This window comes from Molossus molossus, unplaced genomic scaffold (genome assembly GCF_014108415.1).
Source record: "Molossus molossus isolate mMolMol1 unplaced genomic scaffold, mMolMol1.p scaffold_m16_p_13, whole genome shotgun sequence".
Classification (NCBI taxonomy): domain Eukaryota; kingdom Metazoa; phylum Chordata; class Mammalia; order Chiroptera; family Molossidae; genus Molossus; species Molossus molossus.
The window spans coordinates 55014265-55040152 of record NW_023425348.1 but is presented as its reverse complement, the minus strand read 5'-3'; the positions used below and the strand labels follow the sequence as shown (position 1 = coordinate 55040152).

Genomic DNA, 25888 nt, shown 5'->3' with positions numbered 1-25888 from the left:
CTAGTCACCTATCAGAAAGAATAAAATGTTGAGCCATGAGGCAGTACATATGCATTCACTTTCCCTCTTATACATGCACTATTAGGACTCACTGAAGGGTAAAAAAATCTTCTAGATCTTGCTAGTTTAAATGCAGGAATAACTAACAACCCAAGAAGGTGTATCTAGGATGATACTTACCTTATGATAGATTATACCACTGTGCTATTATGTATTCTGTGTATGGATACACAAGCAGTCAGCGGAAAGGTACACACCACACTAGCAAATGCTTGGCTGGACCCATAAGGTCGGATGACCAATGGAATATCAAGATATGTGTCGATTCTCCAGCCCTCATAACCACATTCCAGACATCTCACGTAGTCCTTCAGCTTGCCTTGATATAGCTCATTTATAAGATCAGCCTAAAAATAAGAACATTTACATTTTAAAGTGCTCCTTAAAACTAATTTTTACACTATGTGAAAACAAAATTCATGCTTTTAAATATAAATTTCAAAAGGATATTCCCTCTTACTTTCAAAGTTTTAGAAAGCTTTCATATTTATCTAAAATTCTATTGAAAAAAAAAAAAAATAAAGCCTGGATAAAATTCAACTAAAAAAATCAATAAAATTAGATTAACACTATTTTAAAAATCAATGTATAAAAATCAACTACTGTAATTCTCATATATTAAAAATCCCACCACTTGGCTGAGCAAAATTGACAATATTTTAATAAGGTCTGTTTTTGTTAATAGTGTTATATCAATGTTGATTTCCTTGTTTGCTAATTATACTATGGTCATGTAAAATGTTAACATTAAGAGACACTGATGAATACTGTACCAAATTCTCTGTCTTATTATTTTTAACTTTTCTGTAATTTTAAAATTAGTTCAAAATAAAATATTCTTTAAAATCACTTTAAGGTTATAAAACACAAGAAATTAGAGTGGTTTTTAATTATGTTTTTGTTCTAGAGAGTACGGAACCGCTCTGTTATGAAACATGGTGTCATTAACACCCTTAAAATTCAATAAAAGGCTTTAAAAAATAACAATAATAATAAAATAAAAATAAAAATCCCACCACTAAACAATGTTCTGTTGAAATCAGTTACCAATTTATTATACCATTAAGCCTCATATCTTTTCATTAGGCTGAAAATACATCCTAATCTATCACTTTAGGCACATTGATAATTACACAGTTAAATAACTGACTTTTTATAGCTTTACATATGCATATCGTACTCTCACAATAATATATTCTGATTTTTAAAATCATATCTGCTAGCTCAAAATATAACTTTTTAACTTTTAGTAACACATGTAAAACAGATTATAACTTTTTAATAATGTATAGAAAATTTAAAAAAATTTTAAACTCCATCTTCCTTGAAATATTCTCACTTAAAAGAAAGGATCTCTCACCTAGTCTCCAAACTTAGTCAACTCGGACTGATCTGGCTCAAAGAAGGCACATAACTCCATAAATAAGGACCCTCCATATGAATGTCTTGCCTCAAGATTCTTGTACCCAAACTTTGGAATGCAATAGGAGTGCCCCAGGTGATCTTAGTGAAAGTGTTAACCCACAGAGGTATGTAACAAGAAGGGTAATTTCAGACTTATGAAGAAACAGGCCACTAATACCATCTATATAAATTACTTAAATACAATCTCACAAGACTATGTAGAGAAACCAGATCACTAAATAAACTTAAAGATGTTTTTCAAATCTCTTAAGAATAGATAAGAAAGCACATTATAGTTTTTTTTTTCCATAAATTTGAATCTCTTCAAATGTCTAGGACTTATAAGTCTTCAAACTAGGATCCACCATCATTGTCTACTCTAATATTTAATGAAGCATTCTTCATTCACCTGCCCCAGTCACATTTAATTGTCTTCTGTATCATTTCTAAGTGGTTCATTCAGTATTTTTCAAACAGTTTTGATAGCAACTCACAGAAAGAAAATATTTTCACTGCAACCTGGTATATAGCTGTAACAAAAGTTACATAATAACAATGCTCACCCTTACATATGTAATACTCTTATAATTTTCTAATCTATTCCATCAAAAATAAAAGTGCTAGTGTAGATTCACTAAACTGATTTCATAACCCATGAAGGGATCAGAGTCTAGTTTTAAAATCTCTGGTCCAAGCCACCATAATAGTTCCAGTCAGACAACAGACCCTCCAGGCCACTGTCCAAATTCTCCACCCTCCTCCATTTTTTATCCCTATGATTCTCTATCACTATACCCAGTATAAATCCTCTTTACTGAATCCTGAGTTCCATCTAGTTTAGCCTTATTCCTCACCCCAATTATATACTAACGTTTTTTTTCATTCTTCTAACCCATTCCTCCTTCTGTTGCATAAGAAATATAGGGTCAGAGTAACAAAAATCCTAAATGTCAGAAGTGTATGACTATACCTCATTGGTCAAAATGAAGGTAATGGTTGATGAATATACTTTGTAATATGCTACAGATGACAGGACATATAATTTACTTACTAATATCTGAAAATACTATTCAAAAATCCCCCCAAACCATACATACACATACATTTATATATGGATTACACAGTTTTTAGCTAACAAAAAAAAAACAAAAACAAAACACATAGATAATAGAGCCCAACTTCCTTATTATAAAGATGAGGAAACTGTGGTCTACAGTGGTTTAATGAAGATTTTTGACTCAGTTAACAGCCAACTGAAAACCTAGTATTTTTAATTCCCATTTAGTACTTTCACAACTGTACTATGACCAACCTAAAACATTCCAATAGAATAAAAGGCACTTTAGGGTAATGATTTATTACAAAACACTCCCCTCAACTTGAGAGAGATGAATTACCTGTTCTGTTTGTTTCCATTTCTGTTCCAAAGCATCAAACATAACTCTGCACAGTTCTTGTACATCATGCTGCTGCCAAGCTATTTTAAGACAAAATTTAATTTAAAAATAGCAATAAATTTAGTGTAATAAAATGTTAATTTGTTGTTTATAAACAAATTTGTCACAAACATGAAAAAGTCTACACAAATAGTACTTAATTTAAAAACAACACAAAATACACATTATAGTCATGAAAAGACCATCACAGGAAAAGAATGAAGAGAGCTCAACATTTACAGAATACAAATGTTTCATGGTACTATGTATGTTCATTATTATTTTTGTTATTTTTCACTATAGAGAAAAATGTTAAAATGATAAACTTTAAAATTTTTAGTTTAAGTACACATAAATAGAGTATAACCAAATGTATTTTACATGACATTTTTAATTGATCAAAAATTCACTCCTCAGAGCTTAAATTTGAAAAATAAGTTATTTTTAAATCCCAACATAAAAGCAATGAAACTATTTAAGGTAAAGTTAATTAAGTTCTTAATTTGTGTTATTTGTTTATAATACTGTCTGCTAGAATTCCTTTGAATATTAGAAATACTTCATTACAAGATAATTAGTACCCTCACTACTATCCCATCCAAAGCTCCTTGTAACATCTGTGGTTTCAATTGCTCTCTTTTTGCTGGTTTGTAATAAAACAAAAAGTCTTTGTAGTTGGTATGGGATACTTGTCACTGGATCTTCTTCAGATTCTTCAAACTCCCACCTATAAAAATAAAATAAATAAAATTATTTATAAAATATTTTTATTCTGTAATCATAATATTATCACAATAATGATAGAATTTACACATTAACTGAAGTTATTACTATCTAATGAAACATCAGTCTTTCTTCAATTCATATTCAGAAGAAATTTAGACTTTAATAAGAAAGCAACATGAGCCCTGGCCGGTTTGGGGCTCAGTGGTTGAAACATCGGCCTGCAGACCAGAGTTCTGGGTTCAGTTCCTGCTAGGGGCACATACCAAAAAAAAAAAAAAAAAAGAAAAGAAAGCAACATGAAAGACAAAATATATTTAAAAGTAACTTCAAAGTTGAATCTGATCAAGATTCTTATCCTAATTATTAATTCACACAAAATAATACAAGGAATAGAACATATTAAATAACACTATGGCACTCAACCATCAAAATCCAAACTGTTGAAAACTACGGGGCAAATAAAAATATAAGTATTTTCAAAAAAATAAATTACAAGGGGAAAAAAGATAGAAAGGGATTTTTAAAAGATTAAATAGATTAAGTGGCTTATGGATCAATTTCAGTGCATGGATCTTATTCGGAACCTGATTTGAACAGATTGTTTAAAAAAAATACTACGAGGAAATCTTGGCATTGACGATGGGGTGTGCTTCCAAAAAACCAGAGTGAAAGATTATAGATTAAAAAATTGATCACAAGTAGAAAACATTAAAAACTGGTGTTAGGTACAGATAAATTCATTATAATATTTCACTATTTTTTAATGTTTGCATTTTCCATAATAAAATATTTAAAATATATATATGTAAATAAAGTAATCCAGATACAATATTTACACTCACATACTTCTGATAAACATTAGTCTAGTCCTAACTATAGGGACTGTCTTAATAATAAATTTCTAAACAAAGAACTTAAGAGCTCATTGAAAAAAATAAGATTTGGTGGGATTAAAGTTTGTAATGTACCCACAAAAGTCCTTAAAATAATTTGTATACAATAAAATAAAATGACAAAGATGAATTTAAATAAGGATAATATTAATGACTCTCTTTATTTTATGCTGGCAATAAAGTTATTACTTTCCACTTCCTCACTAGAACCTTTTTAGTTTCAAACGAGGCTAGAACATTGACTTTCCTGTGATGCAATTCATACATATACTAAAAATCTTTCAGTTTTTTCTTCTTTTGATATGGCCTTCTGTTAAGTATTCAATCTTTTTTTCTTTTAGAGCTAGGAAGTTACAGCCCTGAGATCCTATTCCTTTTTTACACACCGAAGCTCCCTTTTCTTGCAGATGTCAGTAAACACATTTCCCTTTTTCCTTCTCAAAGCTTCCCTGCAAACACCTCTACTCTTTATCCACTCTATTATATTCAACCTCTAAACCTCTTTTATTCTTATTTTTCTCAATAGAAGGAATTTATACTTGACATTATGTGGTCTAAAATTCTCCCAGTAGCTGTAAAGAAACAGTGAAGTCAAAGCACAGAATGCTTCATCTCTTGCCAGGGAAATTCACTAGTGGGGAGGAATTGCTGTAATATAAAACTGAATTCTCACGTGTCCTTTATTCCTGGTACAAATACCTTAAAAAGGTTTTAAATCTTTTTGGTACTTGTAGTTCTACTCTGGTCACCTAAATTAGAAACTTTGGTGCCATATTTAATTCTTCCTTTTCCATTACTCCTAAATAAAATTTGTGACCAAGTCGTATCAGTTTTCAATCTGAATATAATAAACACTGCCACCAACTTCATTCTGATCCTCATATATTCATGCCTGGTTTAATAACAGATTCCTCCAGGCTTCCATATTTTTCAAATAAATTCTGTGGGCTGCGATACATAAACTTTCCTCAAACAATGTATTTAACACATCACTTACATGCCTCCACATCTGAAGTGGTAGAATCTCTGTTGGTGATCATATAACAAGTGAAGAAAATAAAGAAATAGAGCCTTATCCTTTCATGCTAGTGCTACCTGTCTATAGCGCAGCCTGATTTATTCCCAACCAGCAATATATATCATTCTAGTCTCACAATCCTCAGGGCATTTGGCCTTCACTTTTAGCCTTATGGCTTACTCCTCCTCCTCCTCACTAACTGGGCTCCAGTCACAATGGATTTTGATCCTCAAAGGCCTTTGCATTTGCAGTTCTGTCTGTCCTGAATGCTCTTCTTCCAGATCTTCACAGGACTGTCTCCTGTTAGGTCCATTCACATGGCAGTTCCTTAAAGAGGCATCCCTGACTACACCACCTCCTGGCAGTTAACTCTTTCCACATTGCCCTGCTTTATTTTCTACATGGCATATATGACACGGAAACTGTACCCATTTATATAAACTGACTCATGGAAGCTTGAAGGGAGGAACTTTGTCTCATTCACCACTGTAATCTCTGTGCCTAAAATAACACACATTTAGTAGCCCTGGCTATACTCTTAGTCTTCTCCACAGTGCTATATATTTACAGACCACTTTCAGGGATTGGAGTAATGGTTAATCAAGCTCCTGGGATCCCCATTCCTATGCACTACTTGTCAAAGCAGGCACTTCACTCTAGATTGTTCAGTATGTTCTAGTTTTGAGGGGAGGCTCCAGACTCCATCTATTAACCTCAACTTCCAGTATTTTGACAAAACTGTAATTATGCTATCTCCTGGAGGCCCCTACAACATACTATACAGGCAGAATGGGGAAGTGGATTCTGACATCTACTGAGTGTGCCACTTCTAGCATTGTGGCCTCTGGCAAAATACTTAACCTCTCTGTGCCTTCAGTTACCTCCGTGGATAACATTGTGTAATTCATACAGTTACCGTAAGAATTAAATGAGTCTATGTGTGTGAAGTGCCCAGTAGTGTCTGATACAAACTAATAATAACTAACATCCAGGTAGCACATACTATTACTCATTCTTGCTCTGGAAAAGTCCCCCATCTGCAATGCTGTCTCTATCTTCCTAACCTGCCCAAACTGTATCTAGCTTCATGGCTTCAAATTCTTCTTTCTACACTAAACCACTTCTTCAAGTTTCAATAATCCTTCTTCCCTCTAAACTGTCATCGTATTTAACTGTCCTTAAATGTTATTTAAACTATTTCATACATACACGTGTTCCTATTGTAGAGAGATCTGTCATTTAAGAACAAAGACCTTACTTCTAACTCCATCTCTATCTACCAAGTGCCTAGCATATAAACACTATGGGATAATAAATACCTGCTGAATGAAAAAGGTGTCAACTTTTATAAGTAAATTGAGTTTACATATGAATGCAGTGGTAATATAATGTTGTTTGAACAATACAACCAATATTAAAAGTTCCCCAAATACTTTAAATACATATTATAGTAATTTCAAAGATGTTACTCAAAAGTGACATGAAAAAAAGGAAAAGAAATCAGTTTCTTTGTACTTTAACATGTCTTTTAAAAAAGTAAAAGTTATATATACCTTAAAGAAAATATATAAGGAAAGAGTGTATTAAGTGTATTACCACAGGCACTCATAAAAGTAAATGCTTGACTTTAGGGTTCATTTACATATGAACTTTCTTCATAAAGCATTTTAAAGTATCTGATGTATATATAGTCTTTCATTTATTTATTTTATTTACTTATTTTTTTTATCCTCACCCAAGGACATTTTTGCATTTTTATCTTCAGATAGGGTGGGAGGGAGAGAAGGAGGAAGAGAAAAAGAGAATCATCAATGCGAGAAAGACACATCGAGTGGTCACCACCCAGATGACCCCAATCGGGACCAGGGACAAACTACAACCGAGGTATATGCCCCTAGCAGGAACCGAATCCAGGACTCTCCAGTCCGCAGGCCGATGCTCTAACCGCTGAGCCAAACAGGCCAGGGCTATATACAGTTTTTTAGAAACACATACACACAAACACAAGACACAGAACATAGAAACACATACACAAAACACAGAACAGCTACTTTATATATTAATTAGAAACAAAGTTTGCAAGTTTAAAACTACAAATTTGTTTCTTAAATTGAGAAGTGGTTTATATACTTAGATTATCTCAAAAAAGCAGATAACATATTTAATAAAGGTGTTAAAGCTATACGAAAGGGAAGCTTATAAACAATAATTTGTACCAAATGTAAATCTTATCAATTTTATCCTTTGCTGTCTATGAACTTCTGATTCTTACTCCCCACAAATTTTTCATATGTCAATCTCTCATTAAATACTTTTCTTTTTCAAATATGTTTTTATTGATTTTTTTTAGAAAGAGAGAAAGGGAGAGATAGAAACATCGATGTGAGAAACATTAATCGGCTGCCTCCTGCATGCCCCCTACTGGGGATCAACCTCGCAATCTGGGCATGTGCCCTGACTGGGAATCAAACCAGTACCTCTCAGTCCATGGGACCATACTCAATCAACTGAGCCACACTGGTCAGGCTAAAATCCTTTTCTTATATACTATTCTGGTGTGTCTTATGAAGTGAGAAATGGCCCAACCTTTACAAGATAAATTAGATTTTATTAGTTAAAAACTAATTCTTAATCAGTTTTACTTACAGAATTTTTTAAATACTTACTTATATAATGCATTCCTAAATTCAGGAGTCATAAAAAGTGTTTGCAAAAGGCTATTCAAATAGCAAGTCATTGCTTGGTTTACTAATCCCACATATCCTTTAAAAAGAAAACACAAAAATATACATGAATCAGCATTTATATTAAAAAAATCACAAAAAAGAACCTAAGAACTTAATACACAGTGAAAATTGAGAGGTTAATGTTACTTAGTTGGAAATTATTTCCATTTTTTTAATAGCACCTAAGAAATATGTACACTATGTAAACCTTGCTTCTCAGCAAGTCAGGATATCTTATAATAGGTCCAGAGATATACATAGATATTATGTAGCATTTAATAAAATTTTAAAAGAAATATGTTTACTCGAGTATGTTTAATTGACATAAAAATAATCTTTGTTCCCCAAATCTAAAAGTTGTGGTTAAAAATGGAAAAATATAAACATATTCACTTTAACTATCACACACACCCAATATAGGCCCTATAACTCAATTTCTACCAAGAATTAATAATACATGAGATACATTCATTATAAAAAACTCAGAGTGACTTCCTCTATTTTAATAAGCCCATAAAGTATGAGATGCTATAGATCAGTAATGCTATGCAAAGAATGACTATACAGTAAGAAGAGAAGTCAGAGATCAGAGGGAGGGAGGGAAAGGAGGAACTTATATGAACTTAAAATTTAAGCTGAGGAGAAGATTAAGGGTGTTGGAAAGGCCTGTGTCCTGGTAGCTTGAAGCCATATGGGGGGAGTTTTTTAAATGTTCACAAGTGCTTTACTTAGCTTTATATATCTAATGAGATATGGTTCTCACTATTGAGAACATTTTTGGAACTTCTCTTTTGAAGTAGACTACAGGCCGTTTATGAGATACACATAAACAAACAAAAAAAAATCTGTCTCATCTTTGTAGTTATACCTCATTATTTGAGCAAAATATGGTAAATATCTTGCTTAATAATTAAACTTATTTACTCAAATTTAATACTAAATGACTGGATTGTCTCAAAAAACTTTAAATCCATTCTCGAAAGATGCTGAAGGTGTTCACTAACGTTTTTCGAAATACCTTTTCAATATTCCAGCAATTACAAAAAATGTGTTAAGAAATGGTAGGCTCTGTGAATAAGTATATTGCCAAAGAAAGTGATGAAAAGACCAAAACATATGCATGATGAATCTTGGTCAGTTGTGAAAAAGAGGAATAGATTCCATACTATCTGTACCTGTGCAATTCTACGAGCCAAAGCAGCTATCCATCTTTCACTTTGGACGAAGGTTCAAGCTTTGATTTCTAAAGGCTTCCATCTTTAAGAACTCTGTGTTTATATCTATTTTTTTTAGATTTTTTATAATTATAAATTGCCTGAGTTACTAACCACTCCTCACCTGAGCTGTTTACATAACACCCTGTCCTTAATCTATATTAGAGATTTTATCTCACTGTTCTGTAATTACTTCTACATTTATATTTCTTCCTCATCAGACTGTGAGGGCAGGGGTCAAATCTGTAAGCAGCAGGTGCACATGAGGGGGAAGTGCATATGACTTACAAGTAACCGAAATCTGTATATTCAGCCTGATTCAGCATTATTTCATTTTTAGTTCATATAAACAGACTTCCCCACAAACGACATCACTCTGGCTAGGAGACCAGGTTATTCTGCACCTACTTCTCAGGTAAAGCTGCCTGGGATTTCTCCTCTTCTCTATCTCCTTCTCCGATTCCTCAACAGTCAAGGACAACCACTCTACCTATAGTTTTAAAAATACTACTATTGTCCTCTGTGTACCCACAGACAAATCATGTGTCATTTATTTTGACCTTGTTTTCCTTCCCTGGGCTTAAAAAAAGGGGGTGGTAGGGGAGGGGATTTAAGGGAAGGAGAAAGTAATAGCAATTGACTTTTGCCATCACTCATTATTTTGCCACTAGCAATAAAATCATATAGAAACCTATTGGTGTTTGTACTTGATTTAACACTGTATTTAAACAGAATAAATAGTGTCTCCCAGAAATGTACTACTCTTTTCTTAAAATATAAAGAGATGTTAGTGAGATTAATAAGTTAAAAGTGCTATTGAATTAATAGAAATCTTTTGTCATTATGCATTGCCTAAATCAACAAACTTCAAATGACAACTATTATCAAGTGGGACCTATGTCAGAAACAGTTGTGAATAAACACTGTTAAGTATAAGCCAGTAAGGGAGAAGAATGTGAGAACATATGCCATTTTGTAGAGACATGCAGAAAGTAATCATGAACAGAGCCAATAGGTAATAAAGTAGAAATCAAATAGGCAAACTCCTATAATAGATAAAAGAACTGTTATAAGAAACTGGCCAAGGACAAATACGCATTTATATAATGAAACATAATCAGTCACATAATTTCTAATCACCTTTGGGTCCACATCAGCCTTCAATCCACTCCTTATTCCTCAGAATTCATACCTCCCCACCCCCCAACCATTTTCTATCAACAGTGGTTAGCTACCAGAAAGAGGTGGTAGGCAAAGAAGACAAGAAAGAATGTTAATTCCCCAAGCCCACTACATTATAGAGAAATGTGTTTCTAGAGCCCTGAGTGGGAATCACAAGAGCACTTTCCAATGAATACATTTTGTACACAGTGGCAAGATTTACAATAATTTCTTAAGGAAAATGCAAAATCAAGTCACTAACAAAATAAGTCTTCTTAATTTGAACTTTATTCTTCAATTACAGTTTACATTCAATATTATTTTGTATTAGTTTTAGGTGTACAGCATAGTGGTTAGACTATTATATACTTTACAAAGTGTTCCCCGATTATTTCAAATATCTAGCTGACACCAAGCCCAGTTATTACAATATTACTGACCATATTCCCTATGCTATAAATTTTTTAAAAAATGTTTTTATTAATTTTAGAGAGAAAGAAAAGCAGAGGGGGAGAGAGAGAGAGAAACATTGATGTGAGAAAGAAACATCAATTGGTTGCATCTTGCATACACCCCAACTAGGGATCAAATCTGCAAACTGGGCATGTTCCCTGAACAGGAATTGACCTGGCAACCTTTTGATGCATGGGATGATGCTCAACCAACTGAGCCACACCAGCCAGGACTCCTTCACCTTTTCACACAGTCTCCCAACCCTCGTCCACTCTGGAAATCATCGGTCTGTTCTCTTTATCTATGAGTCTGTTTCTATTACATTTGTTCATTTATTTTGCTCTTTAGGTTCACATATAAGTGAAATTATATAGTATTTGTCTTTTTCTGACTGACTCATTTCACTTATCATAATATGCTCTAAGTCCATCCATGCTGTCACAAATAGTAAGATTTCATTATTTTTTATGGCCAAGTAATATTCCATTGTCTATATGTACCACAGATATTTTACAAACCCATCTAGAGATCAAAATAAGTTTTATAGCACATCTCCTTGGGATGCTAATAGACTATGTCAATTTAGACAGGCACTACCTCAGAATACTGGAGAAAAATGTACAGGTGGAAAAAAGGATAGGAGCAGAGGTGTGTGAGGAACAGTAACTGGAAATAAAGACTATATAATAACATGGCAATGTATATCAAAGCCCTCCAAAGTTTTTAAAAATAAATTTCAAGTTGGTAATTCAGTTTTTGGGAACTTACCCTAAGGAAATAATTGAAGATGAAAATAAAAATTTATGTGCAAGAATATTCATTATAAAACCAGTAACAGGCCCTGGCCAGTTTGGCTCAGAGGTTAGAGCGTCGGCCTGCGGTCCAGAGAGAGCCGGGTTCAGTTCCCGCTGAGGGTGCGTACCTCGGTTGCGGTTTGTCTCTGGCCCTGGTTGGTCGTGCGGGTGGCGGCCACTCGATGTGTCCCTTTCACTCGATGTCTCTCTCTCTATCTCCCTCCCACTCTATCTGAGCAAAAAAATGGAAAAATGTTTTTGAGTGAGGATAAAAAAAAAAGGAAAAAAAAAAAAAAAACCAAACCAGTAACAGTTTAAATCCCTAAGCCATGTACTAAAACACTAACTTTCAGCCATTTTAATATTCAATCTCATATTAAAATACTTCTTAGTAGCACTGAAAAATGCTAGTATTAAGTGAAAAATATAAATTAAAAATCTGCTCATATCATGAATACCCTATTTTCTTAAAAGCATACATATAGAAAAAAAAGACAAGATAAAAATAAGCAAATCACTAAAAGTAGTTTCTGCTAGGAGTACTGTCAGTGATTTTTACTTTTTTCATTTTACAGTGTGACGACGAATCTGTATTACATTTGTAGAATCAGAAAGAAAATATTGTTTAAGTATGTTTTAATCTTTAGGAACTTATAGACATCAAAGAGCCATGTCGTACACAGCACAAAGTAGGAGTTTTGTAAATACTTGTTGCATAAAGGCTGAACTGGTTGTCAGAATACAAAGCAAGTATTTTAAGAATCTAATTGGTTAAATATGGAACTTTCTTGGTATTCCAACTATCTCAGAATAATCTAGGGTGTTTATTTAAAACAAAATGCAATTTACCCAGCCTGCTCCAAAGCAGTTAAATCAGCCTTGTTTTGGAACCTATATATTTTTTTTAAATATGTTTTTATTGATTTTTAGAGAGAGGAAGGAAGGAGAGGGGCGGGTCGGGGATAGAGAGAGTGAAAGAGAGAAAAAAGCATCAATGTGAGAGATAAACATCAATGGGCTGCCTCCTGCATGCCCCCTACTGGGGATCTAGCCCACAACCCAGGTATGTGTCCTGACCAGAACTGAACTGGTGACCTTTTGGTGCACAGGAGGACGCTCAACAAACTGAGCCACACCAACCAGGTCTGGAACCTACATTCTTAACAAGTATACCATCCCTAAATGATTTTTTTTAAGAAATAGAAATTTGAGAACCACTACTGAAGACCCTGTAATGAGAAACAGCTTTATTGTCTCCTATTATCTGAAATAGAAGATAACTTTGCATTCCCTTGTATTCATGGTAGTTTGCTGCATAAAGTTCTACTGATACAAATGGTCTGAAATACCAAACACAACTAGCTTTTACTGCAGTTTCCAGAATACATCATTACGCCTGCACAAATGATTAGTTATAAGAAAATTAGTCTACATTTTAATTACAAAATACAGTAAATGGAAGGTTACAAATCATATTCAAACAAAATGTGCAATATAACCATATAGTTCTCTTTTTATACCAGATATTTGCATGTAATATTTAAAATCATCTGTTTTGAAGTTCTAAGACTAAAGGTTTGAAAGCCATACCTAGCATTAACTAGCTGCAAAATCAAAGTCTTCTTTAAAAACCAGTTTCCATTTCTTCTAATATGAGTAATATTATCTACAGCAAAGGTTTGTTGTAAGATGAAAATAATATGAAAAAGTATCTAAATTTTATATATATATAATATTTTTCCTTTATTGATTTTAGAGAGAGAGGAAGGGAGGAGGAGAGAGAGATAGAAACATCGATGCGAGAGAACACCGACTGGCTGCCTCTTGCATGCCTCCCACTGGGGACTGGGCCCACAACCTGGGCATGTGCACTGACAGGGAATCGAATCGGTGACCTCCTGGTGCATGGGTCAATGTTCAACAACTGAGCCACACCACCCGGGTTCTAAATTATATTTTTAGGCAATTAATCAATCACATATAAATGAATATCCTTTATATAAAAAAAAGTCATTTCACAAGTCAATAAATTGAAAAAATTTTAAAAATCTAGGTTTAATCAAATTTGGAAAAAAGTTAATAGACTTGTTACACTGCATGATTAATGTCAAATACATTATTAGATTAAACTGAAAGATAACATAATAGATCTAATAAAATAAGCCTGGCTTATGTGCTTCAAAATGAAAGTATCCCACATCCAAAAGTAGATATCAGAGACATTCCTTTCCAGAGGAAGTCAGCGCCATTAATTTAAGATTAAATTCAAATAGAAACTTACCAAAACGTAAAGTATTGCCCTGGCCAGTTTGGCTAAGTGGTCAGAGTGTCGGTCTGGTGACCCAAGGGTCTTGGGTTTGATTCATGGTCAAGGACACATACCTGGGTTGCTGGTTCAATCCCCAGCTCCAGTCACGGTCTTGAGAGAGACAACCAATCCACATCAATGGTTTCTCTCTCCCTCCTTCCTTCTCCCTCCCTCCCTTCCACTCTATCTTAAAAAAAAACAAAAACACATCAATGGAAAAATAACCTCAGGTGAGGATTAACAAATAAATAAAAATAAGTCTTCCTTCAAAATACAAATTCAAGCCCTGGTCGGTTTGGCTCAGCGGTTAGAGCGTCGCCTGCGGTCCAGAGAGACCTGGGTTCGGTTCCCGCTAAGGACACGTACCTTGGTTGCAGTTTGTCCCCGGCCCTGGTCGGTTGTGCGGGTGGCAGCCACTCGATGTGTACCTTTCGCATCGATGTTTCTCTCTCTCTCTGTTCCTTTCTCTCCCTCCCACTCTACCTGAACAAAAATGGAAAAATGTCCTCAGGTGAGAATTAAAAAAAAAACAAACAAATTCGACATATTTTTTAATTGATTTTTTTAGAAAGAGAAAGGAAGGGAAAGATAGAAACATCAATGTGAGAGAGAAACAAGGATCAGCTGCCTCCTACACGCCCCCTACATGCAATCCGGGCATGTGCCCTGATTGGGAATGGAACCAGGACCTCTCAGTCCATGGGACAATGCTCAATCCACTGAACCACACCATCCTGGCCAAATTGAATATTTTTTACTTTATTACTAAGCAGTGGCAATAACAATGCAGTAAAAACAACAATGGGTTGAGAAAAGGGTGACCACATTTTTGTCCTAACTTTGTTTCTGCTATCTTACTCTGGGTCTCAGTTTTCTAATCCACAAAATGAGGAGATTAATTTTGAGATTGCTAATATTACTCTGGGCGAATGCGCTATATTTCATGAAAATACAACAATGACAAATCTTACCAGTTTCTGATTTATTCAAAATAGATGAATAAGAGTAGCTTTGGCTGACATAATCACTGGTAGAGCCCACAGAACCTTCTCTTGGAAGCGGACCTATAAATCTGTCTTGGACACTGTCATCCCCAGCGCTGGAATCCTCCTAAAACACAGCATAATCAATATTTACTAAATGGAAAATGTTACTAAAACAATGAAAAAAAGACATACTAATTGCTGAGGCAAGGGAAAAAACATGAGGCATTACTATTACTGTTACCATCAAGACATTTAAAGGAGTATAAACCCTCAACATTTCCAGTAGGAAGGTTAGAAGGATGCTTAATATGAAACACTCTGAAGAGTTGTTCATACCTCCTTCCAAAGTCCTTACTTTCCCAATTTACTTTAACTAATTTTCAAATTTCATTTACACAAGAAAAAGAAAATATTTTGGTACTAATAAATCAAAAGTACAATCGTAAACTTCTTGATAGTATATCACTAATTTTTACATCACCCTTGTCAAGTAGGCCTCGCAAGTATAGGATACTCACTAAATGTTGAATGAAATCAACAGTTTCTTACTGTCTCCAATAAGAAATCTCTCATTAATAAGAAAAATGTTGAAAAGGATTAAAAGATATAAAATCAGCACAATTAAGACAGAGCTGAAGAGCCCTGGCCGGTTTGGCTCAGCGGTTAGAGTGTCGACCTGCGGTCCTGAGAGACCCGGGTTCGGTTCCCGCTAAGGGCATGTACCTCGGTTGCAGTTTGTCCCTGGCCCTGGCTGGTCGTGTGGGTGGCAGCCACTCAACGTGTCCCTTCACGTCGATGTTTCTCTCTCTCTCTTCCTCTCTCTCCCTCCCGCTCTATCTGAACAAAAAATGGAAAAATGTCCTCGGGTGAGGATAAAAAAAAAAAAAAGACAGAGCTGAAGAGTAATTACTATGCATTTTAAAACATAAATTTCCGAATTGTGAATTTAGAGGGCCCTAAATTTTTTAGCCCATTTCAATGTCAGACTAACCAAAATTTTCTCACCATCTCATAAAAATAAATGAAATTAAAGAGGGTCAGAGAGCATATTCTGTTACTGCTTCAGTATGGATGCCCTACATTTAATTATTACTTACTGTCCAGAGAGGCATTCTAATTTACAACAGACTTCTAAATGAAAAGTATCAAACAGAACTTTTCCTATGGAAAGTTTCATTAAAGAGAAGGGTTCTGAAAAAGTCCATAAACTCTCTGAGCCTTCCTTTTGTCAGTCCATAAAATAGCAAAGTTAAATCAGACTAGGTTTTCTTCTCAAACTGGGAGTTAGTGGGTTAGATAATCTCTAAGGTCACTAGACCAGATAGGAAATCATATCAAAATATGAACTGGAGTAAACAACTAAAAGAATAGAAATATATAATATACAAACTGACCATTCCCCCAAAGGTGGCAGGGAGTGGGAACATAAATGGAACAGTAGAGGATTCTGAAGATGTCCCTTCTCCAAAATACCAAAAAACTTGGGGCAAAACTGTCAAAGATTTACAGCAACCAAGTGAATGCTTAACCAAAGGAAAGGACACTGAAACACAGTAGGTGATCTTTGTGGCATTTTAACTGACCCTAGACCCACCCCCAACCCTGCTGTGGTGGTAGTCTTTAAGACTGTAACCTGTATTCCCAGCATTGAAACGGACTATAGACACAAATAACAGTGTAACCAGGTGAACAAATATAACAAATCAACATAAAAAAGAAAAGTAATTCATTATACATAAATTACAAAACACATCTCGACTCCTTCCTTTGAAAAACTGCTTCCAAAATAGGTGACAGTGCACAAAAGTTATGAATCTAGGGCTTTCTAAATAGTTTACCAGCAGTATTTGAGGCTGTTCACCATCTTTATCTGTCAAATGCAGAAAATTCTTCTTTCCTGGCTCAAAATTAGCATCAAGAAGAGACTTGTCACTGGTATGATCTAGTGGAGCCTATGAACATAAAGTAAAATATCAGATTATGAAAAACATTAATTGTAATAATAAAATAAAACAAGTATGTAATATGCAAATAGACAATTACTGGGCTCAAATAATTTTTTTAAGGAAAGATTCCAGTGAGTTCTATTAATCTACACTTGGAATTAACTCATTTACTTGTGTACTGGAATGGCTAAGTCCTGTGACAGTGCATATACTGACAGGTATCCCAGATGCTCCCATTCCCCAATGTCTAAAAATTGAAAAGAGAAAAGGTAAAGGTTAAGAACTAATGTAAAGTACTACACAAAGAAAATTATGAACATGTGTGTTTTATGTTCTCTAAATTGTATGCAATATAATATTTAATGAATTTTCATGAAAATGAACTAAAGATAATTTTATACTAAAACCTAAAAATGTTTTTACATATGAATATATTGAGAATTCCTAGATAAGTACCATACTAAACAATCCAAAATAATTATGTAATATAACAAAATGGGCACCTTTAGAAAGACCCCTTAAAGAAAATCCTCTCCTAGTAAACGATACCTATTTTAAGTCTACTGCCAGGATCTAGAGGATCCCTGGGGAATAAAAGTGATCATCCTTTGCAAATGAAAATCTAAGACATTTACTCTTTACCTAACTCTTTTTTATCGACCCTAGCTGTCCTTGTAATACACTCTAGTTGTTGAATGAGAGACGAAGCTCTGTATGCTCCAAGCCCTACTCACCCACACCCCAGTGCATTGTTGAGAAAAATGCATGATGAAATGAACACCATATTCTTTTGTTTTAAAAAATTTTTTTGTTATAGTAAGAATTGTTTTTTAACGTAATTTAAAGACATGAGAAATGTCTCCTAAAAAAGACTTATTTTACAAAAACGTCTTTATTTCTTAGGAAAGTAACATTTTAAAAAAGCAGAGGTATTAAGGACCAAATAAAACAACTTAAGTGATTTTTTCTCTTGATATTTATGTGACTTTGGGCAAGTTAAAATTACTTCACTTCCCCATCACTCAGTTACCTTAGCTGTAATATGAGGCTATAACATCACCTACCTTGTAAAGTGATTATAATGATTCAGTGAGGTTATGTTTGTATAGAGTGTAGTATTAGAACAATACTAGGTACCTAGTAAGTGCAAAACAAGTGCCAAGGAAATAAAATAAACTATATAATTTATTTCTTATCTTTGGTTCTAAAAATTTGTAAGAAAAATAGGAGATAGAAAACTGAAATGAAGCTATGAGAAGCCACACAGAAAGAGGAAAGGTATCTTTGGGTCCCTCACATTCTCTGGCAGGAAATAAAAGAACAGATGATACAGCTCAAATATATAGGGGTTTTACCTCAATAAATGTGTCTATGTGTACAAGTTGGTGAGTAGCTAAATAGGCTAGGTTTTCAGAGAAGCATACATTTCAGCATTGTGCAGTAAGCAGGTGAAAGTTTACCTGTAGAAATGTACAGGAGAATAAAAATATATAAACCAAGTACTTAAGAACAGCCATAGCTAAAGAAAGAGAAAGAGTAATCCTGACATAGAGCTATTTGAAGCTATGTAGATACTAATGTAATACACATTTTTTTAGTACCTAAAGGGAGTATCTATAGAGGATACAAAATTAATACTATGAGGTCCTAGCCATCAAAATACATTCTACCAAATGGAATGACACAAACTAGTGACAACTATAATAAAAGGAGACTGATGGCACAGAAGAAAAAATGGAATAGGAGGACAAAGAAAAAGAGATTCCTTTTAAAGTTGCATGAGGAAAAGTAAGGCTTCTTAAATGTGACATATAAATAAGACTTGGGTAGACATATATGACAGTATAAACCTTCCTTTAAACTGAAAAAGAGACAACACTACAAGTGACATGGTGATATAATAGGGAGCATTCAAAGTTTCAGATTAAATATTATTTCTCTTTTGTATACTTTGTTGGACTACCAAGTTTTACTAATCAATTTCAGAGAAAAAATTTGACTAATAGTGCTATATTTTAAAAAACAATTATAGCCCTGACTGGTTTGGCTCAGCAGTGGACTAATGAGTCCCAGGTTCGATTCCAGCCAAGGGCATGTACTTCGGTTGCGGTTTGTCCCCAACCCTAGTTGGGGTGGTGCGGGAGGCAACCAGTCGATGTATCTCTCTCACGTCAATGTTTCTCTCTCTCTCCCTACCTGAAGATAAATAGAAAAATATCCTCGGGTGAGGATGAAATAAAAATAAAAAACAAGTATATTATGGAATAAAAAGCAAACTATGAATTTTAAAGGCATATCAGGCAACATTAAACACCTTGGATTCTTCTATGGGGCCAATCAAAACTATACCCTGCAAATATCATAGGAATACACATTTAATTTCACTTGCCATTACATTGGTGTGTATATCCTTTTCGCTCATTTTTCTTTCTATATACACTTTTTTCTTCTTTTCTAAAAATTAAATTATAAAATGCATATATTATATCATGCATTTTTCATTTTAAATACAAGAAGAAAATCATTCCATTCAGTAGATACCGAAAATTTTCTGTAATTGACACAATATGATAGTCATCTTACATGAATTAAAAAAAAAAAAAAAAACAGATGGTGTAAACTTTAGGATAAGCAAATACTGAATTTGGAAGGAAGGAAAAGGGATGAAGAGGGATATAACTATTGAGTTGTACGTAGGATCTCACTATTACAATCTTGCTTTTATTAAAAGGGGTTCCAGGATTTAACTTATACCAACAATAATAACAACTTTAATATTATTAGCCCCTTAAAAAAAAGATGCTTTAAGTCTAGGGTTTTACCATATCAGCAGTATTGATTCCATTTCCCCACACCAAATCGAAGGTTCCATTTATGTAGCCTACTTTGTTGGCCACATCTTCAAAGAGCTTTCTGAGTGGAGTAGAAGCTGGCAAATTTAAAGTGATTCGTTCATTCACTGTCTTTGAATTAGTAGTATCTTGTATTATACATAAGACTCTAGGTTCTTCAGCAGCATTTTCTATCTGAAATTAAAACAAACAAAACCCCACAAATATTATTTATCTTTAAAGTAAAACAATTATGATTAGCCTTATTTTCTATGATTAAATGTTTTAAAATATCCCACAAAATATTATTTTCTTTGTGCTAATATTACTTTATGTCTGAAACAATCTAATGGATATGTCAAACATATAAAAAGCACTATATTAGTTTATTTTGGAAAAACTGGGGCATATTTAAAAATCCAGTCATTCTTGTGAATGTTTCCTTTCATCTTTTAAGGTTATATACAGTGGTCAACGAGCCATGAATATAGTACACTTGAGCAATTTTCAGTTGAAAATAAAATCTGATCCTTAAAAATGTGCCATTTATCACCTTGCATGTTTCAAGCATGACTGAGACTCCTGAAGAAACAGAAAGGGAACTATGTAGAAATGCAGTGAGGACTGTCTAAGATTGCAAAATCCGTTACTAAAAGACACAGGCAACCAGGCCTCCAGACTTTATGCTGCTGTACCCATAGACCAGATGTCCAAAAAGTCCATTATCAACGTACTGGGAGCTGAACAAGCTTATCCAAACAAATCAGCCAACAGAGAGAGAACTTTTGAAAAACAAGAAATTCAATTACCAATGTAGAAGAAAGTTAGGGTCACAAATTCTCCTTCCTTCTTTCTCAGTAATTATCAAGTCAAAAATGTAAAGGACATTTTCTCCCAGAAGCTATGTCCACTCTAAAGCTATTGAAATTGCTTTTCTTTACCACTTTCCACAGGGGTAATAGGCAGCATTAGATACTGATGGAAGCAGTTCTTTCCCTCCTTCTCCGTAATGCCCAAATCAATGAATGGCAACTTCGTCAAACTAGCTGGTAAAACCAGAGAGCTAAACATTTTCCTTTTCTCCTTCCTCCTCTTCACCTCACACAATCACCAAATTCCTGTCCTTTTTATTCTTGCCTGCAGCAATCAGAATCTTACACCAAGATGATAGCAATTTAACTTCTTCCAATATTGTCTTCCTTCAATCTAGAAAAATATTTTATATGCAAATCTGATTATGTAAATCTCATGTATTCCATCAAGTCAAGTGCAAGCAGTCCCTTAACTAGAGGATATCTCACCATCTCCATTTTCAGAAATATTAACTACAAACTGGTACTATCTGGTATTCCTTCTTTTTTTTTTTTTTTTTTTACAATATAACCTTTTGTTACTTCTATATTATCCATTTTTAAATAAGAATAATTATTATCATTTACTAGTATTGAAAACAGAATAGCCACAAGGCTTGTTTGCTTGTTTGATGGGGTGACATAAGTATAATCTGTTTCTGTCATATACAATTTTGAGTAAGAGATCACTGAATCTAAGTTTAATCCAATTATTTTAGGGGAGAAATGAACTGTTATAAAAGAGGTATAGTGTTTAAGACATATTGGCTAGCACTATATTTAAGACAAATCAAAATAATTACCAACAATAACCCATTTAAAAATGAAAAGGATAATACACTTCTATAAAATAAACAACAAAAAAGAGCATTACTGATATAATTCTCAGAAAGGAAAAAAAGCTTTACCTATAAACTTAAGGTGTAATATTGAACATGTAATGAATTGTTTTACACATTTTAATCCCAAACTGAGAAACACAAAGTGGACCTTTTTGAAAACTAGTTTATGATAAAAGAGTGAGCAACTAAATTTCAACTATAAAAGATCCACTTTTACAGTTTCAATAGTATACTTTAGAGGTAGGTTCAAGTTTTCTGGGTATAAAATTCTGTAGTGGCCAGATTTTTAAAGCTCCAGATACACTGGAGTTGATCGTCCAAGGATAATGATCCTACCTAAGAATTCAGAAATCAAAAGTGCTGATGCAGCAATAAGAATGGTGATGTGGCAACAACAAATGGCCAGACATGACCAGTTCCTAGTTCTTTTTCTAAATATGAGCACAAGGTACAGGCACTCCAGGCCAGCCTCCTCATCTTTCACCCAAAAATGTGAGGAAATTATCCTCAGTTGAATCTCATCTGAAGACTTAAATGTATGACAGTAAACACAAAATCTCATCCCATGTATGCCTTTTATTCTTTTTAATGACAAAACTTTCTTTTCTGTGCTTTGCACATGAGTAATTTTGTTCCCTTTTTTAAAAAAATAGAGTATAAAGAAAAAGTGAAAATCACCTGTTAATCCCATAACACAGAGGTAAACTAATCAACATTTTGGTATATATCCTTCCAAACAGTTTTCCTACACACACACACACACACACACCCCTATGCTTTTTAAAAAATGTTTTTATTGTTTTTTTCAGAGAGAGAGGAAGAGAAAGAGAGAGAGATAAAAACATCAATGTGAGAGAAATACATCAATCAGCTGCCTCCTGCACACCCCTTACTGTGGATGTGCCCTGACTGGGAATTGAACTGAGATCTCTCAGTCGGACCGATGCTCTATCCAGAGTCACACTGGCTGGGCACCCTTACACTTTTTAAACACAAACATGGGGTTAGAATATACATGCTGCTTTATAACTTCTTTCTTTACTTATAAATACATCATGTAATCTTTATCAAACTTTTAAAACTCATTATTATAATGGCTGAATATTTTATTACATTGATTAATAATAATTTGTTCAATCAATTTTATTTTTCTGACTCTTAGACTACACTTTATTACACTTTAGAGATAACTTTGTGATGAACACCTATATAACACTTTGTGCACTTTTGTTTCCTTAAAATTGCTATAAGCAGAATTTTTTTAGTCAATCCCATGTTACTCTTTTTTAAAATATATATTTTTTATTTTTTTAGGGGGAGGAAGGGTGAGAGAGAGAAAAACCGATGTGAGAGAGAAACATTGATCGCTGCCTCCTGCACATCCCCTACTGGGGATCGAGCTAGAATCCTGGGCAATATGCCCTGACCGGGAATACAACCAGGACCTCTCAATCCACTGAACCACACCGGCTAGGCCACATTTCACTCTTAAATTCAATTTAGGATAATTTGAACAAACAAAAATCTCTGCTCTTCTTTAAAGCTCTCATATAGTCATTTGTAAATCATATGACTTTATACCCAACCTTCGGCCCATTCTTTATTTCTAATTTAATATGTGGTTAACATCCATGAACTGCATCTAAATTTTTTATATTACCATTGCCAATACTAATTACACTGAGGTGAAATCTTTCTCTCCCCTCAATTTGGGAACTGATAAAAAAATTTTTTCTTTAATTATAAGATACCAGCAATAAGGTGTACCAATAATTTTATAAAAGTTTTAAAAAAAAATAACTGTATAATATTATAATAAACATGCAGATTTCAAAAACATTTAAAGGTATTTGTTAGAATTGGAAAAATAACGTAGCTATCTTTCTTCTTAGTTTCTTTGGAGTTCTACCTCTGATTGACCCTAATTATGCCCAAAGGAAAAAGCAATGTCATCTTGACATGAATTAAAAGATAGCTAAAAATGCTTTGCCACTCTTTTCCCTTTTTTTCTTTTTCCTCTTCTCATGAATCTGGGCTGGCCTTGTGACCAGCTAGGACCAACAGAATGTGACAGAAGTGATACTATGCAGAACCTAAAGAAATCAGCAGCTTCTGCTTTTGAAGTTCTTGGAACATTTCCTCTTCTAAGTCAACCATCACAAAATAAATCCAGTTACCCTGAGATCACCATGCTGTGAGGAAGCCCTAACAATCCACACAGAGAGAAAGTAGCTACTGCATGAAGCACTGAGGTGTTTGACATGTGAAAAAAGCCTTCCCGCATATTCCATCCAAAGCCAGCCACCAGCCAAATGGAGCCAAGTAATGATCCCCGATAATGTCATGTGAAGCAAAATAACTGACTGGCTGAACCTTTGCCCAAATACAATCTCATAGAATTTGGGGCAAATAAACTAGTTGTTTTAAGCACTAAATTTTGGGGTAGGCTGTTCCATAACGATAGATAACAAAAACACACCTAAATATATTTAAGCACAGGCAAGCTCTAATTGGGAAGGGTTGTGATGATGCTGTTGATATAGTTAGGGAGGTCAGGGAGGAGGGTGCCCATTTAAGTATTAAACCCAGTATTAAGGTAAGATATCTGAGGATAGAATATAATTTATGGAAGGAAGCACAGTTTTTGAGTCAAAAGAGTTCTATGATGAATAAGAGAAAACAGGTAAGAGAAAAATAAGTGCAAAGTTTTAGAAAAGTCTAAAGCATGTTCCACTAGGAAAAAAACATTTATTGTATCTTAGGTGAGCTATTTGAGGGGTACAATGTTTTCTACACAAAAAAAATCTAGCCAAGTACAAAAATAAAGTTATAAAACATAAAATTAAAACTACTTATTTTATGGACAATTCATAGCAATATTACACTTGTGAAAATAAGGGGAAAGTCAACAGCAGTTACATTAACACTAAAAGTGATCTGTCTCTATGCTCATTGCAGAAACAAAGAATCTTTGAAATATCAAGTGAAAAGAATAAAACCAATGTCTTATTTACAAAAGGTAAAAAATATTGGAATTTTTCATTGAAAACTTATTTTTCTTCCAACGATAGGCTCATTGCTAGGAACATTTGCAAATGGTTGACACAGATAGTTCTCCTAAGAAATTTCAGAGCCCGCTGAAGGCATGTCTGTTTGCCCCTTGAGTCATTGTGGCTCCTAGCATTCTTAATCATTCTAATTTCAAATCTGAGCCCTCTGAAGTTAACATCAACATTTTTGTTTCATAAAAAATACTTTCTAGGTGTTTCTTATTTCAAAAAAATAAACAAGGTTTATAACTCATGGTATATGTTCAGAATGGCATTAACATGTAGAAAATAACTTAGGGGGTGAAGGGACTGATCAAAAAAAAAAAAAAAGAGAAAGAACTCATGGACATGCGCACAACAGTGTGGTGACTGCAGGGGGAGGTGTATGGGTAGAGGTGGAGGAGGGTATGGGGGGGATAAATGGTGATAGAAAAAAATATATATATGACTAAACATTACATGGTAAAAAAAAATGAAAACAATGTCAAATAAAATTCAAAGTTATTAAGATTCAGATTTTTCTAAGAGAAAAAAATTAAGATAAAGAAATTTTAAAATATTAAGAAGGGTCCTCTTTACCTACAAATTTAAAAGTCAGCCCATTTCCTCTCAAAAGTTTCTTCTGTTCAATATTATTACAAATAATAGTATTACAGTTGCAAACTTAAAAAATATACATACACACATAAGTCCATCTCATCTTGACAGAGGAGCTGCTATGAGCTACAAAATTAGGTCTTAAACAATACCCTTCTGGATAGCCATAGTTCATGTTTAATATACTGTAGTACATTAAAAAAGAGAATCGATGATATGAATACTTTTGCTGATTGAAATTTATTAAACTTATCGACCTCATTCAGACTGAGCATTTCTATTTTTACAAGTGACAATTTCTGGGGTAGTGATGGGAATCCTAACTTATGGTTTAAAAAAAACAAGATTATTTTATTTTAAGTTCCTCTCTCTATTTCACTCCAACCATCTCAGCAAACTCTGATTTAACAGGATCTGTTTCTAAGTGGTCTCTTGCCACAGGTCACTTGGAGAGAACAGAAGAAATTAAAGGAAGAACACTTGGGGTAAAAAACTTAGAGCTAAAGGGATCTGAGAAAAATTAGGTATTAAGTAAAGGTTAAAAAGGGATGCTCCAGCACAGGAAAGTTTAGGTTTGTAGTATATAACAGGC

The 25888-nt window shown here is 33.9% G+C and overlaps 1 protein-coding gene across 6 annotated transcripts in view; it reads right to left on the bottom strand.

Moving 5' to 3' along the window:
• Nucleotides 1-25888, bottom strand: part of USP47 (ubiquitin specific peptidase 47) — a 102656-nt gene that overhangs the window by 49609 nt on the left and 27159 nt on the right. For 4 of the 6 annotated variants that reach the window (XM_036259255.1, XM_036259256.1, XM_036259253.1 and 1 more), the window contains 7 exons: nucleotides 19948-20151; nucleotides 17018-17131; nucleotides 15165-15303; nucleotides 8204-8300; nucleotides 3482-3627; nucleotides 2862-2941; nucleotides 258-407 (listed from right to left, as the gene is read on the bottom strand). In XM_036259255.1, coding sequence (XP_036115148.1) covers nucleotides 258-407; nucleotides 2862-2941; nucleotides 3482-3627; nucleotides 8204-8300; nucleotides 15165-15303; nucleotides 17018-17131; nucleotides 19948-20151 — 930 coding nt within the window. Of the gene's footprint in view, nucleotides 1-257; nucleotides 408-2861; nucleotides 2942-3481; nucleotides 3628-8203; nucleotides 8301-15164; nucleotides 15304-17017; nucleotides 17132-18480; nucleotides 18586-19947; nucleotides 20152-21114; nucleotides 21163-25888 lie in introns of those variants that run through there. The other 2 variants (XM_036259251.1, XM_036259257.1) reach the window with 2 other exon arrangements.